We start from the raw sequence: 19,195 nt of genomic DNA on the forward strand, positions 1-19,195 counted from the left end.
GGTTTCACCTATTCCTTTTTATATTGATTAATTAATTTTTAAGGAATATAAATTTTGTAAGTACAACTTTAGTAATACAGTTATTCTTCCCACCACACCTGCCCTCCCACCCACATTCCCACCCCACCTCCTCCTCCCTCTCCACTTCCCAGTCCCATTTTCCATTAAGATCCATTTTCAATTAACTTTGTACAAAGAAGACCAACTCTATACTAAGTAAAGATTTCAATAATTTGCACACACATACACAGACACAAAAAAACTGAGAACATGTTTTACAGTTAACTCTCATAATACAACTCATTGAGGATAGAAGTCCTGCATGGGAAGGAAGTACATAGTGACTCCTGTCATTAATTTAACACTTAACACTCTTTTTTTTTTGTTTGTTTAAATTTTTGACAGGCAGAGTGGACAGTGAGAGAGAGAGAGAAACGTCTTCCTTTACCGTTGGTTCACCCTCCAATGGCCGCTTCGGCTGGCGCACCACTCTGATCCAAAGCCAGGAGCCAGGTGCTTCTCCTGGTCTCCCATGCGTGTGCAGGGCCCAAGGACTTGGGCCATCCTCCACTGCACTCCCGGGCCACAGCAGAGAGCTGGACTGGAAGAGGGGCAACCGGGACAGAATCTGGTGCCCCAACCAGGACTAGAACCCAGTGTGCTGGTGCCAAAAGGTGGAGGATTAGCCTATTGAGCCATGGCACTGGCCACAATTAACACTCTTATGTATGATGTCAGGGACCACGCGAGGCTCTTGATAGGAACTGCCTAGGCTATGGAAGCCTTTTGAATCCAAAAACTACATCAGTCTTTAGACAAGGACATAAGCAAGGTAGCTCTTCTCTCCTTTCTTTAGAGAAAAGTACATCCTGTGTTCATGAGTGGCCTATATTTTTAAGACTAGTTTTTAAACATCATTGATTTTGTTCAAATGTCCAAGGAGAAATTTAAGATTAAAAGGGCATTATTCTGAGTGACACTGTGGTGTAGTGGTTTAAGCCTCTATCTATAGTGCTGGCATCCCATATGGACAATAGTAAAAGTCCAGGCTGCTCCACCTTTGATCCAGCTCCCTGCTAATGTACCTGAGAAAGCAGTGGAAGATGGCCCGTGGTTGGGCCCCTGCACCCACATGGGAGTCCTGGAAGAAGATCCTGGCTCCAGATTGGCCCAGCTCTGGCCAGTGAAGATATTTGGGGAGTGGACCAGTGGATGGAAAACCTTTCTCTCTCTCTGCCTAACTCTTCCTCTCAAATAAATGAATATTTTTTTAAAAAGCAGGGGTCATTACTCAATCAATTATATGGGTGTGCAAGTTAGAGTTTCATTGTTAGGGGCTGGCACTGTAGCATAATGGAAAGCTACTGCTCTCAATGCCTGATTCCCATTTGGATGCTGGATTCAGTCCCAGTTCTGTTCCAGATCCATTATGGAGGCCTGGGAAAGGCAGTGGAAGATGGACTAAGTACTTGGGGCTCTGCCACCCATGTGGGAGACCAGCAAGAAGCTCCTGGCTCTGGACTGGCCCAGTTCTAGTAGTTCAGGCCATCTAGGAAAGTGAACCAGCAGACAGAAGATCTCTCTCTCTCTTTCTCTCTCTCTCTCTCTCTGTTACTCCCACTTTCAGTGTAACTCCAGTTTTCAAATACACAAAGCTTTAAAAATGAACTTCATGGTTAACTACTTTGAAATGGTGGAAGAGATGGTCAGCTTGTTCATATTCTGAAAGTAAACCCAGAGCAGGAGAAATACTACACAATATGTGATGCAATTTAAATGTGGCAAACCACTGTGCAGATTCATTATGAACATTTTAAACCTGCCTCCTTAACCATACTTATTAGAAAAACAAAGCTGGCCCTACAGCTCTTTGAAGTAAAACACATGTAGTAAACATTACTAGCCTTTCTCGTGCTGTTAAAAATAAGTGTAACTTAACTGCAAGTAGCCAGTTGCTCTTAGGTGTTCTTTTTGAATCCAGAGTACGTGCAATGCTTTTTTTAAATTTTTATTTGACAGATAGAGTTAGACAGTGAGAGAGAGAGACAGAGAGAAAGGTCTTCCTTCCATTGGTTCACCACCCTAATGGCCGTCACGGCCTGAGCTATGCTGATACAAAGCCAGAAGCCAGGTGCTTCTCCTGGTCTCCCAGGCAGGTGCAGGGCCCAAACACTTGGGCCATCCTCCACTGCCTTCCCGGGCCACAGCAGAGAGCTGGACTGGAAGAGGAGCAACTGGGACTAGGACTGGGACTAGAACCCGGCGCCCATATGGGATGCCAGCGCTGCAGGCGGAGGATTAACCAAGTGAGCCACAGCGCTGACCCTGTGCAATGCTTTTGTTTCTCTTCTTCACAAGACTGCCCTCTTCACTTTTCTAGAACCCATTCTTCCTCAAGGGCAGTATTTGCCCATAGGCACTGCAATAGCTGCTTCTCTGACTGCTGAGGTCCTCAGAACCTTGATGCTTACACTTTGCTTAAGAAACATCATTGAGTACAAACTCTGTTTTGTCAAAGCACTGCTTGGGATTTACAAATACCAATGCCACCTGAGAAATGGACTAAGCTTCATTCCATTTGATCAAGAAAGAATATCAACAATGTGTTGTAAACTACATCTCCCAAACAAGTGGAGATGCATCCACCCCCTGGTGCCACACACAGCACAGAAACTGGAGAAGTGTCCAGCTTCCACATGCGAGGATGTAGCCTGGTCTGCTTGCTGTACAAAGCTTCAGTACAAGAAACTCAGAAAGAAAACACAAAATTGCTACTAATTGCTCAGCCGAGGGAATTGGATGTTGTCCTTAGAAGAAAAGTAGGCTGAGACATGTAAACCATGTAGGTCAAAATGTATAGGCTGACTTTTTTAGGTGAAGGGTACCTGCCTCTGCAAAGCACTCTGAAATGCATGAGCCAATAAGATGCTTTAAAAGCTGCATGTGTGGTCCCCAAGTCAGCTTACTGCAGCTAAGGCTTACATAGGGTTCAGGTGACGCTGCTATCTAGTCCATACAAGGAAACAACAGCAGGTGAAGGCAGATCAACTAGGGTAGGGACATCCAATGGGCTACTCAGGGGGATCTGAGCTGTCCCATGACACCCAATGTGCACACAGAGTATGGATACCCAAGGGGACAGATTAAACAGCAGTCACAGCAGGATGAGGATTGTGGGAAACAGCTGGCAGCAAGGGCCTCATGTCTGGGGGATGCAGTGGGAAGGGAATCAGGGATAAAGAGCCTGGAAGGTCACCAAGAAGCATGGATTTGGGACCTTACATCCAGGCTGCCCAAGTTCAGGTCCTGATTCACAAAGTATTCCCCAGCCTGACAGATCTCCTGTCCAGATGCATGCACCCAAGAGCAATGGGAAGCTCTTGCACATCTGCTGCTGAGTGGGGGGCCTGGGACATGGCCTGAGCAAGGGGTAAACTCTGCTGTCTGGACACTGATCATCTGGGGAGGGAGACCCAGGATTGTAACAGAAAGCATTAGACTCCTTCAAATGTGTTGTAGGTATTTTGCACATGCTATTCGAATCTAAGTGATTTTGGTGAAGTTCCCCCAGGGAAGAGAAAAGTCTGTGCACTGGGGACTTCAGCTGGTGTGCACTAGACCTTGGCTGTGCTAACTATGAAGAGTTCAAACCCTGCAGGCTGTGCCCTGAGCCCTCCTGCCCATTACCTGCCCTGTGTCCCATCCTTTCAGCTCTGTTCCACTGTCTGAGGAACACATCACAGGCTACCAGGGATTCCCTTCACAAAGAAGAAGCCACAAGATGACACTCGACAACACCATCTGGTCATCCAAACACATTTTTGATGGGGAGAATTTATGACATGGATGGACAGCAGGAGGGCAGATCTGTATGGAGGCCACAGGGCAATGCCATTTCCCTGTCTGCGTGCCTCAGAGTCCATCCTCCTGTTAGTGCATTACCTTTGATTTGTTTCTTACATTGGAGAATAATGGCACAGAGATGTTTCTTCTAAAGTTCTCTGAAGCTGTAACCCTAATCTGAAGAGAGCTCACCTACCCTTCTGCAATGGCTCCACTGTCATAAGTAGTCCTGCTCTGCCCTCTCGTGGTTGTCTGGGGAAATGACAGGAATGCTTCGAGCTCCACAGTTCTGTTGATGAGAAGACATTCAAACTTGCAGACATCTACACAGGCTTACTCTAGGTTCAATTCCAAATCCTCTTAGATTAATTTCTTAGGAGTACCTCCTATAAGACAATCTTTGTTTTGTCATTTTTACGGCTGAGTCAATAATTGTTTTCCCATCTGCAGTATTTCAGTGATATTTCTTAATATTTCCTTAAGTCCTTAATATTTCCTGGTTGCAGAGAGAAAAGAGAGACAAAGTTGCTCTCTTGCTGAACATGCATGTCCAGTGGAAGGAGTGTGTTGAGAATAAGTGGTCTGCATCACAGCTGTGTGTGCCTGATTAATGGAAACAGTATGAAACCCAAGCACATCCCTGGGTTACTACTGATTGTGACCCTTGCATTGTTAGACCATCCTGCCTGGACTTTCTGTCTCAAGTGTGAACAGAATCAGCCTCTTTTCTCTGTTCAGAACCTTATCTCAGGTATTTTATTATAGACTCAGGACACGGGAATACACCCTCACAATGGAGAACATTCATTCACCTACAGGCCACATTCACTTGATGCATTTACACCTCACACCCTGTCTGACCTCCTTCTTTAGCATGGGAGCTTCTCCCAGGAATGGACACTGCTGACTCAGCTCCCTGTCCACACGGAAGCATGGAGTCTGGCACATCGTAGACAATCAGTGAAGATGTGAGGAGCACAACACACCTTAAAGAGTTCCTCTTGCAGAGTACTCTGACACCAGTTGGAAATGCATTCACCCCTTCCTGGGACACAGCTGGAATTAAATCCCCAGCATCCTACGTGCTGTATGTGTCACATGACCTGTTCCTGTGCAAGGAGCGCAAATGCAACTGATGTAAAGCAGGAAAACGCTCCCGCCTGCATTGCTCCATGTGCTGTTCTCCTGCAGCTGTGTGCAGACGGGGATGGGGGAGGTGCTCTGTGGAAGAACTCAGGCTCAGGAATGAGCACAGGCAGGACAGCTGCCCCTCAACCTGCACATCTGCCACACTGCTGGGTGGCCCTAGTGTGCTCTTACATGGCCAAAAATCAGGAGGGAGGCAGGTTATTTGCTAAGGGACCAAGACCTGGCTCTTCCATCTGCTTAGGAAGTTGATCATGGGAGTAACAGAAGGAGCATCACTCAGCACAGTGACAATGACAAAGTCTACTTGGCTTTTCCTGTGGGACCCTCCCACTGGGACCCAAACTTTATTCCCAGAGAAATTCAATAGGTTTATAATCTTTGGTTAATAAACAGTGAAACAGGATTCTATCAATATTTTTAGAAATTGTTGAGAGAATTTTTTTGCAGCAAACTGTAACAAGGTTCTTAAACACCTAAATGTTTTTCTTAAAATATGGCTCCGTCAAAAAAGTTGTGAGTCTTTGTACTTTTCTATTTTACTTTTGCTGAAAATGTTTCATTAAGTTCATTTGTGTATTATATGAGGAATGAGAATTCTGGACATATACTAATTTCATGCCTGCAGATTCTTTGAATATATTCTAAAGAAATCATTATTTTTGTATTTTCTATTGTCCTGCTTACACAGTATTTATCAAAATTATTCTTAAAATATTTTCCTCCTAACAACTCCTCGTCAATGATAAATTTTTTAACATGTTCCATTCTACTCTTATCAGCTTATTGGTATAGATTAATTTTAGTCATAAATTCCAACATGGGTTAAAAGTGTCCACTGGTAAAAAACTTGTGGAGCCAAACTCTCTGCCTCTTTCCAGAGATTCCATCTGGACCCACAGTAGGCACAACTGTCTGTATCCAGTACACAAACCTGCACCTGCACCAGGCCATGGAGGGTACAGATAAGGATTTCTTAAGAGCCCCTGACAAGGCTGGAGCTGTGGCACAGTAGGTTAATCCTCCGCCAGCAGTGCTGGCATCCCATATGGGGGCCAGGCTCTAGTCCCGATTTCTCTTCTTCAACTCCAGCCCTATGCTGTGGCCCAGGAGGGCAGCAGAGGATGTCCCAAGTGCTTGAGCCCTGTACCCACATGGGAGACCAGGAAGAAGAACCTGGTTCCTGGCTTCGGATCAGCGCAGTGCTAACAATAGTAGCCATTTGGGGGGTGAACCAATGGAAGGAAGACCTTTCTCTTTGCCTCTGTCTCACAGTCTATAACTCTACTTGTCAAATGAATGAAAAAAAATTATTAAAAAAAAGGGCCCCTGACAAGATACAGGCAAGGGAGAGAATACAGTGGCTCCTGTCATTCTGCCTGGGAATGGAGAGCTCCGTTCCCACTGAGGTGTCCTGCTTAGACTCCCTCCCTTTTCCAGAAAAGAGCAAACACCAAAAACCAGAGGCTGTGGTAGGTAACTCAGCATCCAGACACCCCCACAGAAGCTCATCCCTCCTCTTCAGCTTGGAGTTCAGAGTCTGGGAACATCCCTATATGTACCCACAATCCCTGTGGCACAGGATGGAGCTGGGGGTGTTCTTTCTCCTACAGAGAGTTGTGGAGGAGGGCTCAGGATGGCTACATTTCAGAGGATGGGCATGAGGACAGAAGGAAGGACAAGGGGATTGCACAGCTGTGTAGGCTCCATTTGCCCTCCCTCTGCAAATCCCATACAGTCCTAATATTCACATCTACTGAGCTGGGCTTGGTCACCTTGACCTTCAAGAGACATGAGAATGACAACCTATCAGTCTCATGAATCACTTGCCAGTCAGACTGATTCTCTGATCCTGAGGCTGTGCAACATGTAGGCAAAGTAAATCCCAACAAAAGCACCACATTACCTTGAATCAGCCTGTGACCTTGGACCAGACACCTCCTTTCTATGACACAGAATTCTGTCAGCAGACAAAAGGGCGTGGGTGACTTGTATGAATCTGAGGCACCAGCATGTCACCTTGCACTCTTCTGGGTCCACCTGCAATTGTCACGGCACCTCAGTTTCTCCCTGGGGGAGTTTTACATAGCCCCAGTCCATGTGGCAAACTGTTGCTCATCAACTTCCTGTCTGTGGCAGAGAGGGGCTTCATGGGATGCATCTGGAGGAATCTTGGTGCCCAGCACCAAGACTCTGCACTGTGGATTAGGCCCCTGCTTTCCGGGGCAAAGACAGACCCTGTGTGCACTTTGGTCCATGTTCACCAGCCCAGCTCCACCCAGGTGCTCCAAGGGGAGGCCTTGCCTGTGCCCCAAACATTTCCAACATTCCTGCTTCAGCTGTGGTGAGCCCTGAGCATTCACCTTGTTTCTGGCAAAGTCAGTCCTGGGGTCCAACTGAGAAAGACCATCCTGGCTCCTGCCTTCCAGAAGCTCATAGTCTGCAAGGAGAGAGAGACAAAATCTTCATAATAAAAATAGCAGGAATCAAAGAGCAAGTGCTGTAACGTACTCAGTGAGGGCTCTGCAAGAGTGCTGAGCCACTTCATGGGGGATCTGAAAGGTCTATTCTTAGGGACAGTTACGCTGGGGCAGACGAGAAGAGGAGCCCGCTCTGCACAACGCTGAAAGCAGTGTGCTGGGGAGGCTCCACTGTGTAGATTCCAGTGCAGAAGTGAGTTTGCCCAGAGAGGAGGTTAGGAAGGTGACCAGTGGGACTAAGAGCTTGGACAGGGAGGAGGAGAGGATGGAGTGGAGCCAAAGCTGACTCTGGGGCTGGTGCACTGCCCTCAGAAACCATCAACTCCACTGTGTCCATTTACAACAACTGTGATGAGCTCATGATTTCACCTCCCCACAAGTCCAGTGATACCCCAGGGCTTCTGCTACAGTGGCTCTCAGGTGTAGGGGCTGTGGCCTCAACAGAAGTTCAAGTAGGGAAGGATTTAGGGGGACTGGCAGTATTTAGTGTGGACTGAGCACAGAGTTCCCCGCCCTCTGCTTCCCTGCAGGGTTCTGTGCCACACGGGTTTCTCAAAAGCAGCAGATAACACAGTCATCTCTAAGGGCAGGGGACTAACAGAGGGTGGGCAGAAAGAGGGAAGAGGAGGAGGATGAAGGAGGGGAGGGGAAAGACATGAGGAGGAGAGGAGAGAGAAGAACTGAGAAGAGAAAGGCTTTAGTTGCAATCACATCACATCTAAATCTCGCAGATGACATCTCATCCTATCGACTAGAAGAGAGTCCCTAGCTGAATACAAACTTCAGGACGGGGACTACATGGGAAACTGCACCAGGAGGTGAGGGGAGCTGGGAGCTGCTAGAAGTCTGCCCACTGTGCCAGTTTTGGTGGCCTGGATTGAGCCATCAATTTCACCACCTGCATCCCACATAGAAACCTGGTTTGAGTCCTGATTAGTCCGCCTCTGATTCAGCTTCCTGCTCATGTGCCTAGGAAGGCAGCAGAAGATGGCCCAAGTGCTTGGATCCCTGCCAACCACATGGGAGTCCCAGATGAGGGCCCTGGCTCCTGCCTTCAGCCTGGCCCAGAGCTGGCTCTTGCAGCCCTTTGTGGAGTAAACCAGTGGATACAAGATCTCTAGCTCCCCTTCTCTCTCTGCTGTGCAAACAAACAAATCATTACAAACCTAATTCTGTTCCACACACAAGTCGATGGCAGGTACTAAGGTCTAGGCCTAAAGAAGAAGAGAACACACTGGAAGGTCTGGGAGGACAATATCTGATTTGATCAATTCAAGCCACTAATGACGCAGTCAGAGAACTGATGCAAAGGAAGGAAGGTGGATAATGCCAAGCTCACATAACAGGAATCAGGTCTGCTTTTCAGTTGTCCAGGCTACTTTGAAATCATCAGACAAAAAGGGGATTGGTGAACCATGTGCACGTCCCACGAATGAGTCAAAGACCCTGTATCCCAAGTGACCTGACACCCTCTTCTGTATTTAGCTCTACTTTTTGCATTAGATACATAGGACACCAGCCATAGGCTCACTCAGTATTGTCCCTTGTATAGCTGATGACATCCCTAGAGTAGATTCTAGAATGATCCCACTCTGCTGCTCTGAGACTGGAAATGTCCCGAGAGGCACAGTAACTGATTCAGGGTTCAACCCTGGTGAAAGACAGGGGCTGGAAATAAGGTTGCATGTGTCTGTGACTGTGGTAGCACCCAGGAAGACCATAGGCCCTGCTCGGAGGGGGCACTGGTGTCACTGGGTAGAGAAACAGAGACAGCATGGGACAGCAGGGTGGGAATACATTTGCTCCCAGGGTGGTTTGGGGACTTCTTATGGGAGAAGAGGGGTGAGATAAGGAAGCCCCAACTGTAACCGTGCCACTTAGTGACAGGCCACAACAGATCCTGTAACCCCGGTAACCAGGCACGAACATTCTAGAGAGAGGCCCCTGCCCAGCTCATTTGGTGAGAGACGCTTGACAGAACAAGATGTTCTCTTGCTGTGTTCCCACTTCTCGAGGCCATGGCCCGAGAAACCCACGTGATGAGGGGTTGTGGCAGCAATTTCGACGTTGGTTCTCACCTTACCCCCACCACCCCCAGCCTTGTAGCACACGGCAAGCACAGGTAACTCAGGACCACCCAGGACAGAGCTGTTCAGGCCAGGACTTCATGGTGAAAGCACCTGGGCTGCCCCAAAACACCTTTATTGGGGAGGGGGAAATAATATGTGAGGGGAGGGCCTATCATGGGTAGGTGGTGGTCAGGCTGGGAGGCCTTAACCTGGTGGTCCTGTCACCTTCACACTTCAGGTCATGGCTGGCAGAGCAGGAAGAAATCATCTGGGCACTCACAACTGCCCAGATGTTATTTCACATCCCGCATGCCAGCATGCCCCATCCTCTAGGGGGTTTTCTGTGACGCAAGGTCCATGTGGTCAGGAGAAGAGGAGGTCCCGAGGGCAGAAACAGAGGGAAAGGGACCAGGCTGGGCCCTGATGCTTGCTCTGCACCTGCCGGGCACTGTCTTTCCAGAGCTCCAAGCACAACAGAGGTCAGAAGTTGCTGAACAAGGTCCTGTACTCCATCTCCCGCATGGAGAGACAGGAGGCCAACAGAGGCCGCTGTTGGCCCAGGGTGAGTAGGAGTGCAGAGGGGTTCCACATCCTGGCCCCGATGCCACCCCACGTGCTTGCTTCTCAGGGCTTTTAGATGGGTGTGGGGTGGGGTCAGCATAGTGCCATCAGTGCGATGCAGGACAATAATCAATGACGGCTTTGGCATTGGTCTGAACTCCAGCTCCTACACTTCTGGTGGCTCCTGGAGCTTGCACTGACTGTGTGTCCCTCATTCTAACCTAGGTGAAGAAGCCATCTAACCTGATCGAGTATGATGTCCACGTTGGGTGGAGGGCGCGGGAGGACACGCTGCAGAAGCTGGTGGACCACCTGGTGCCTGCCTTCCTGGGCTTTGAGCCCTCGTATGTTCCCGCCTTCCTGAGAAGCTACAGAGCTTTTGCCACCACCGGGCAGGTGCTGAACGCACTGTTAGGAAGGTCAGTCTCCTCAATCTCCAGGCCACCCCTAGCTGTGAGTCTTGGCAAGCTCACCCCACCTTCTTCTCATTATTTTCCCCTCCTTGAAAGGGAGTTCTTGCTATAGCCCTTTATGATTCTCTGAAATTGAGCTGAACGGTTGAATACATTTTTTTCACTTATTCCTTTGAGAGAGGGACAGGGAGTAAAAATTCTTCCATCTGCTGTTCCACTACAGAATTTGCCTGAAGAGATGAGCTAGGAGAGACTGTAGTCAAAAACCAAGAAGTCAATACAGACCTCCTACATGGGTGATAGGGACCCCAGGACTGAGTTAAAACCTCTCCACAAGGCTGCACATTCACAGGGCCCTGGATTGAAATTGGAATGAAGACTCCAACCCAGCAGCTTGGATATGGGAAGGGGGCATTTCAAGTGACATAACACTGTGCCAAATGCCCATGCAAGGTTAAGCTGTTTCTGTATTTGTTGAGCAGGGTCCAGATTCCATCCAGGTGTTTTGGGGTTGAACTAGACCAGGGATATGTGATGAGGGCAGGAGGACTGCAGACCTATTCAGCTTCCTTTGGAACAACCAGGATGGAGTTTTTCTGCCATGGTGGCCATGAAGTCACATGATCTGCAGGACCTTTCTAGGCAGTGACCTTGATGCACAGCACAGGACAGGCCCCAGTCCCTGCTGGACTTCCCTTCTTGGTGGACTCAGACATGTTCAGTGGACAGGGGGTGCCCACAGTGTGACCAATGTGATACCGTCCTTGCCTCTCTAGGTTCCCATGGTTCCCTCCTACTGATGAAGGTGTACTCCAGGATGCAGTCAAACAGTGAGTGGGTGTGGTGGAGGTGGAGGGACCCAATTTTTTTTTATGACAGTTTTGATGACATTGGGCTGGAAGTGTGGGGTCTGTGGGTTGCATGCAACTAGAAGGAGCCTTGGATCTGAACATCCTGTGATGCTCTTGCAGAGCTGAGGTCTGTGTGGTACCCTGTAGGAATGAAGCTGCCAGAGAGCTGGGACTGGGCCACAGGCACTGTGGGACATGGAGGGGTAGCGGGAGGACAAGATAAAGCCCTGAGGGAATCCAGCACCACCACCTCTCATCCAAACCTGCTTTCACCATCAGTCCATCATGGGACCCAAAGTCGGAGTGGGGGCATCCTGCTCACAAATATGGCTGCAGTCCCACAGTGAGGTGTGATGGGTGCTCAGAAGTTGCAGCCAGTACCCAGGGCTCAGGCCCCTATGGGACATGAGCAGCACTGGAAGAGCAGACCCATTCACTGTGCTGTCAGCACTAACATTTGAGGATAGTAGCACAGGCCTCAGGAGCCTGGGACAGAGGTTGCCCTCCTTGCTTCCTCCTGCTTCAGTTACTTAGGTAGCACCTACTGAGTGCCAGAGAGTGAGTGAACCAAGCTCATAACCTCTGACTCTGCATTTGTGGTGCTGGCACTCTAGGGAGGACAAGACACAGACAACAGCGTGCATCAGATTTCACTGTAAAGGGAAATGTGGTGACACCAAGGTCAAGGGCTCCCTCTCATATGGCCATTTGTCAGTCTCCCTTAAGGCACCAGGGCTCTATCCTGGCTGTTTACCAGTGGCATGAGCTGGGTCAGAGCTATGGGAGGCACTGAAGCCCCACCTGTATCTTGGGAAAATGGTGCAGCCTGAAAGGGCCAGGCCTCTCACTGGACTGCCCACCTGCCTCCCCCAGTGCTATCTCGTCCATCCTGGCCACCTGGCTGGAGCAATACCCGGAAGATTTCGATCATCCCCCGCAGTACACCAGTCTGCACGTGCTGCTGGACTATGCACAGCTCCTCCTGCGTGACTCAGAGCTGGGGCACCGTGTGCAACTCCTCCTGGGACGATTGCAGCACCCGGAGCCCACTGAGGCAGAACTAGAGGGTGAGCAGGACGGAGATGAGTGCATGTGAGATACACGGGGAGGTGAAGAGTTTGGGTCACACTCAGAAAAGCTTCCAGAACCAGGGGCGGGTCTAGGAGCAACAAGGGATCAACTTCCTGAAAGTCATTCAGGAAGCAGAATTTGGGTCAAAGGCTTCCCTGAGAGTCAGAGACAAGGTTTTGTCTCTGGAAGGGACAGGAAAAGTCAGGCCTGCTGCTGATATGTTCTCCTCCTGTGATTCCAGGGCCAGCGGAAGCTCCAATTCCACAACAAGAGCTTGTGCCACCTCCATCTCTGTTGCCAGATGGAGCTCCACAGGCAGAAGAGGCTCACACACCAGCTCTGGAAACCTCCAGGGAGCTCACACCAGACCCCACTCTGGCAGCAGCTCCCACTGCAGAGCCAGCGAATGCCGCAGATTCAGATCTAGACCCCACCGTAGACTCTGATCTACTGCAACCTTCTGGGCAGGAAACACCTGTTGCTGAGTCCCAAGAGCTTGAGCTCTTTGCAGCTCCACAGCTGGCACCTGTCCCTGGGCCAGCGCTCACAGCCCCCTCCCTTACTACACAATATGTAGTAATGTTCATCTTTCTCCTTTACCTCCGCATAAGAAATTACTATTCTGTATACTATAAAATTCACTTTTAATAAAATATACTATTTTAACTTTTTAAGATATTCTGTGGCAACCACTTTAATTAATGCTGTGTGTCCATCACCACTGTGTCACTCTCGAACTTTTCAGCCATCTGTACTCCCCAAATCATTGACTTCAACCATCCATCCCTAGTCCCTGGTAAACTCTTCACTCTCTGTCTTCACACCTGTATCTACAATGGATGTCACGTATCTATGTACTAACACAGAAAATGGCTTGTCGTTTCTTGCCACTTCATAGAAAACCTGCTGGTTACATTCCTTTATTTTCTTTAAAGACTTACTTATTTTTATTTGAAAAGCAGAGAGAGAGAGAGGGAGAGAGAAAGATGTCCTCCTTCATCTGGCTCTTTTCTCAAAAGGCAGCGATGGCCAGGGCTGGACCAGGCCAAAGCCAGGAGCTTTTTCCAGGTCTCCCATGTGGACACAGGGTCCCAGGTTCTTGGGCCATCCTCTACTGCTTTCTCAGGTGCATTAGCAGGAGCTGCATCAGACATGGAACAGCCGGAACTCAAACTGGCACCCATATGGGATGCTGGATTTGCAGGCAGCAGATTAACCTGTTAATGCTACAACACTGGCTCATATGTCTTTGTTTTAACCAAAATAATTTAAAAAGAATATCCTGTATATAGGATGGCACATACTCACTCAGACCTACCTCCAACGGTGGAACTGGAAATGTGCCAGGGGATTTCAACTCAACCTTACCAAGGAGGCAGGTACCAATGCCAGCACACTTGGTAAAGTGACAAATATAAATACACAATCGATCAAAAAGATAGGGTAAGTGTCAAAGAGATTACACAAATAAGACCAGTGTAAGCAAATAATGAAAGATAGAATCAAAAGGGAGAGAATGATCCTGTGGGGGAAGCAGAACACACAGCAGACTCATAGAATGGCAAATGCCCAAAACAGCACTCCTGCCTCAGAATCAACCCTTGGGACATTCGGATCTGGCTAAAAGGTCCACGAGAGTCTCACAGGCATGGAAAGCCATGACACGGTGGCAAAAAACAATCTAAATAAAGGATCCTGGTGAACAACACCCCAGCAGAAGGATCAGGCCATCAAGGAGAGAGGTGCCTTTCTCTGAAGGGAGGAAGGAACCTCCACTGTGATATGGCCTTGACTAAACAAATTCAGAGTTGCTGAACTCAAGGGGCTTCCATAGCCTAGACAGCTCATAGCAAGAGTCTCGGGTGATTGCTGACATCATAAATAAGAGTGCTAATTGTTAAATCAACAACGGGAGTCACTGGGTTCATGCTCCCCATGCAGGATCTCTGTCCTTAATATGTTTAACTATGAAACTCAAAAACAGCACTACTAGTCGAATAATACCCTATACCTGGTTCGGTTGTGTGTTGAAATACCTGCTTAGTATATACTAAGTTGATCTTCAATATATGAAGGTAATTGAAAATGAAACGTGATGAAGGGCGGGATGGGAGAGGGAGTGGGTGAGGGGAGAGCCACGGGAGGGAGGGAGGTCGGGGGGGAAGCCACAACAATACAAAAGATGCATTTTATATTCTACTTAAAACTATTGGTTGAACTCTGTAATTAATACACAATTACTCTTAGGTATTTAATTAATGCTATAACTAGTACTCAAATAGTATTTTACACTTTGTGTTTCTGTGTGGGAGCAAAATGTGGAAATCTTTACTTAACATACGCTAAATTGATCTTCTGTATATAAAGAAAATTGAAAATCATGATGTGAAGGGGAAGGGGAGAGGGAGTGGGAGAGGGGAGCGTTGTGGGTGGGAGGGTAGACACGGGGGGGAGGAGGCTATTGTGGTCCATAAGCTGTACTTTGGAAATTTATGCTCATTAAATAAAAAAAAAGAAAAAGAAAAAAAGAATATCCTTTAGAAATCAAAGCTTGTATGTTAAAAAATAAATTATCAACAAGAAATATTTTCACAATCTTAAAATAGGAAATATTTTCCTATGACATGAGAGCTAGATAAGAAAATAAGTGCTTTTGTAGCCAAAAGAAAAACAAAAAAAACATTAAAAGCTAGGAGACCATCCTCAAACGAGAAAGTGTTCCATTCAGGCCATGTCCAGACTCATGGTTCATATCCCAGGGACACTTAGAACTTGCTGGAATCAAGTGTTGTTTCTATTTTTAAAATATTGATTTGAGAGGCAGAATGAAGGGGGGCAGGGGCAGAGGAGAGAAGACAGGGAGCACTCAGCACTCCAGTCTGCTGGTGGGAACTTTCAAAATATTTTCTATAACCTTGAATTGTTATCTCAGTATATACAAAAATAATCACATTTTGTGGTTATAAAAAGAACAATGCATTGTGTTAGCAGCTATCCACACACTTCACCTATTATGAAATTCAAGTTGATTAGCTAGCCTGAATTTTATAGCATTTCTGACACAGAGAGAACTAAGAACTATTTAATAGAGTAAAACAAGCAGTCCAGCTTAACTGCAAAATGAAATAAAGGATGATGTGGTCCCTTCACCCACAAGTGTTGCCCACTCTGTGAGGTCCTTCTCCTTCCCAGCCTCACCCTGAGATTCAGGTCTGTGTGTCTTACCTGGATGGGGACACACCCAGGCCATGTGTTCTTCTGTCATCTCCTGTCAGCTTGGGGTGAAAACAGTTGGTTTCCTGTCCCTTGTGCACCTTCATCAGCCACACAACTCACTCAGCAGACCCTGCTGTGCAATCCTGGACTCTGTCAGGGTCGGCACTGTGGTGCAGTGGGTTAACACCCTTGCCTGAGTGCCGGCATCCTCTATGGGTGCCCGTTTGAGACCCAGCTGCTCCACTTCCAATACAGCTCTCTGCTGTGGCCTGGGAAAGCAGAAGATGGCCCAAGTTCTTGGGCCCATGCACCTGCATGGGAGACCAGGAAGAAGCTCCTGGCTCTTGGCTGCGGATCAGTGCAGCTCCAGCCATTGCGGCCAGTTGGGGAGTGAACCATCGGATGGAAGACCTCTCTTTCTCTGCCTCTCCTCTCTCTGTGTAACTCTTTAAAATAAATAAATATATTAAAAAACATACTGGGCTCTATCAATTTTCCATTCCCAGATTATGCTGAAGGGCACTCGTGCCTTTGTGAATATCTACATTTAGTATGGATGCCTAGAAGTCAAACTTCAAATTGCACACATTTCCAAAGTGCTGCCTTCAGGTTGAGTCTCTTCCTCCAGTTGAGGCCTGTTGGGGAAGTAGGAGCTGCAGGGACACTGAGAGTAACCCCTGAGAGTTAGAGGGAGGTGGACAAGTCAGCAGTGGCAGCTCCCACAATGCCTGGGAAGGAACCACGGGACAGAGGAAGGCCCCACTGAACCCCTAATGCGTCCTGACAGAGCTCTCAGAATACCATCTGGACACTGTGCCCAGGAAGCAGGAGGGCAGCCTGATTTCTCTCCCTGCTAGCAAGGACCTCCTTCTTGTCATGCAGGAAACTGCTCTAGGGGGAAGTCAGCAAATTATGATGAGCACTTTAATGTGTAGGCACCAGGTCACCTTCTCAGCTGCAATGGCAAGGACCCACTTGAACTTGTGTGAGCAGAGGACTTCTTTCCAAAGTATACTTGGTAGGTTTCAGGGAAACCAATGGGTAGGTCACAGTCAGACAGAGGCTTACAGCTGAGAACAGCCCTGAATTACCACCAGGCCCTTCCCGTATTGACATTTGTCCCTACTTGTGGGCCAGCCGCTGACAATGGTATCCCTCATGCTCAACTTCTGTGTGGGAGTGGCTCTGCCCCTCCCAAGACTCCAAATTAGGAGGAGGGAAGACAGCCCTTAGGTCCTCCACGTGGAGGTCAGAGGAGTCCACTGGTGTGGGACAGCCAAGATCAGCACATCCTCTCTCTGGGAGAGAGGGTGCCAGCACTGGTGTCACTGTGTAGTGATACCAAGATAACACAGGATAGGAGAGTGGGAAGATACTATCCAAGAAAGGTATTTGGAAATGTAAGGATTGCTTATTTGTAGAACGCTGAGGTAAGAGGATCCCAAGTGTAACTCAGCTCCTTATAACTAAAGTATCTGGCTAACTAATTTTTTCAGTGCCCTAAATAGACTATTTGGTAATTTTAGATCCTGCTCAAACCAGAAACCCCAAAAGTGCTCCTGCAAGTAACTTAGTGCTCCCACGGACAAAAGGAAAACAAGAAAAACATTAAAGCTGGGATGACAATCCTCAGTCTAGAAAGTGTTCCTTACAGGTTATGATCAGACCAACACTTAACATCCCTGCAGCTCTTAGAACTCTCATGAATCAATTATTTTTTTAATTTTATTGAAATCCTATTCAAAAATTACCTATTTGAAAGGCAGAGTGACAGAAAGAGGGAGAGATGGAAAGATAGAGAGAGAGGGAGAGTTCTTCCATCTGCTGACTCACTATCCAAATGGCTCCAACCACTGGGACTGCACCAGGACAAAGGAAACCAGAACTTTATCCAGATCTCCCACGTGGGAGTCAGAGATCCACACTTGGGCCATTTTCATCTGCCTTGGTGAGTGCATTATCAGGGAACTGGATCTGAAGCAGAGCAGTTGGGACTCAAACCAGGACTCTGATATGGAATGCCAATGTTTCAGTTGGTAGCTTAACCAACTGCGCTGCAACCATGGCCCATATTCTTGTACTTTTAACACATTTCGTGGTGCTGGCACCATGGCATAGTGGGTAAAGCCGCCGCCTTCAGTGCCAGCATCCCATATGGGCACTGTGTTGAGAACCGGCTGCTCCAATTCCATTCCAGCTCTCTGCTATGGCCTGGGAAAGCAGTAGAAGATGGCTCAAGTCCTTGGGCCCCTGTATCCACATGGGAGACCTGGAAGAAGCTCCTGGCTTCTGGCTCCTGGCTCCTGGCTTCAGATTGGTGCAGCTCCAGCCATTGCAGCCAAGTACAGAGTGAACCAGTGGGTGGAAGACCTTCCTTTCTTTCTTTCTTTCTTTCTTTCTTTCTTTCTTTCTTTCTTTCTTTCTTTCTTTCTTTCTTTCTTTCTTTCTCTCTCTCTCTCTCTCTCTCTCTCTCTCTCTCTCTCTCTCTGCCTCTCTGTGTAACTCTGACACTCGAATAAATAAATAATTATTTTTTAAAAAAGAATTATTTTATTTCTTTGAAAGGCAGAGTTACAGAGAGAGGTAGAGCCAGAGCCAGAGAGAGAGAGAGAGAGAGAGAGAGAGGTCTTCCATTCTGCTGGTTCATTCCCCAAAAGACAACAACACCCAGAGCTTAGCTCATCCAAAGCCAGGAGCCAGGAGCTTCCATCAGGTCTCCCACGCCAGGGCAGGAGCCTCAGGACTTGGGCTATCTTCTGCTTTCCCAGGCCATAGCAGAGAGCTGGATTTGAAGAGGAGCAGCCAGGACTAGAACTGGTGCCCATATGGGATGTCGGTGCTGCAGGCTGGGGCTTTAACCCACTGCACCACCGTGCTGGCCCCAAGAAAAAAATCTTAAAAAAAATTTCTTTGAGAGATATGGAGTTTTACAAATTACAAGAAACATATATAGAGAACGAGAGTGAGAATGCTGCCATCTGCTGGTTATTTCCCCAAGTACCCCAGAGGGACAGAAGTGGACCCCTGTGAAGAAGAGTGTGGAGAACTCAATCCAGGTCTCCCATGAGTGTGTCAGGTACCCAACCCAGTATTTGAGCCTTCACTGATGCCTTCAAGGTTCAAAAATTATCAGATATTAGAGTTGGAGCCACAGCCAGGAAGTAAACTCACATACTCTAATGTGTGATTCAAGTATATTAAACAGTATTTTAACCCCTAGGTTACAAGCCTGTCTCTAAATTGACTTCTTCAAAGGGACCAGGTTTAACCCCATGCAATGTTAATGGGAAGCAAACCATAGGGTTGTTAAATGTCAGACCTGCTCTGCCTCCCTGAACCAGAAGGAAAAGTGCTGAAAACAATTGTTCCATTGCGGATACTCATGGCTTACATCCAAATTCCTAAATGCAGTCGAAACGAGGCCAGTCCTCAGCTCATAAAGCAGTCATTAAAACTGATCACTAAATCTATTGGGGTACTTCTATCCAAACCACAATGCTATAGAAACAGGAGAAAAGATGTTTAAGACTAAAATAAAATGCTTT

At 47.7% G+C, this 19,195-nt stretch overlaps 1 protein-coding gene across 2 annotated transcripts in view; it reads right to left on the bottom strand.

The window, feature by feature from the left end:
- The window catches only part of LOC103350920 (ral guanine nucleotide dissociation stimulator), a 106,272-nt gene that overhangs the window by 25,531 nt on the left and 61,546 nt on the right, over positions 1–19,195 (bottom strand). The window contains exons 7-9 of one of the 2 annotated variants that reach the window (XM_089311642.1): positions 7,353–7,429; positions 6,896–7,029; positions 4,040–4,132 (exon numbers count right to left, since the gene is read on the bottom strand). In XM_089311642.1, coding sequence (XP_089167768.1) covers positions 4,040–4,132; positions 6,896–7,029; positions 7,353–7,429 — 304 coding nt within the window. The remainder of the gene's footprint in view (positions 1–4,039; positions 4,133–6,895; positions 7,030–7,352; positions 7,430–19,195) is intronic. The other variant, XM_089311641.1, reaches the window with a different exon arrangement.

This window comes from Oryctolagus cuniculus, chromosome 13 (genome assembly GCF_051225735.1).
Source record: "Oryctolagus cuniculus isolate XC-2025 breed Fujian yellow rabbit chromosome 13, ASM5122573v1, whole genome shotgun sequence".
In the NCBI taxonomy this organism is placed as follows: domain Eukaryota; kingdom Metazoa; phylum Chordata; class Mammalia; order Lagomorpha; family Leporidae; genus Oryctolagus; species Oryctolagus cuniculus.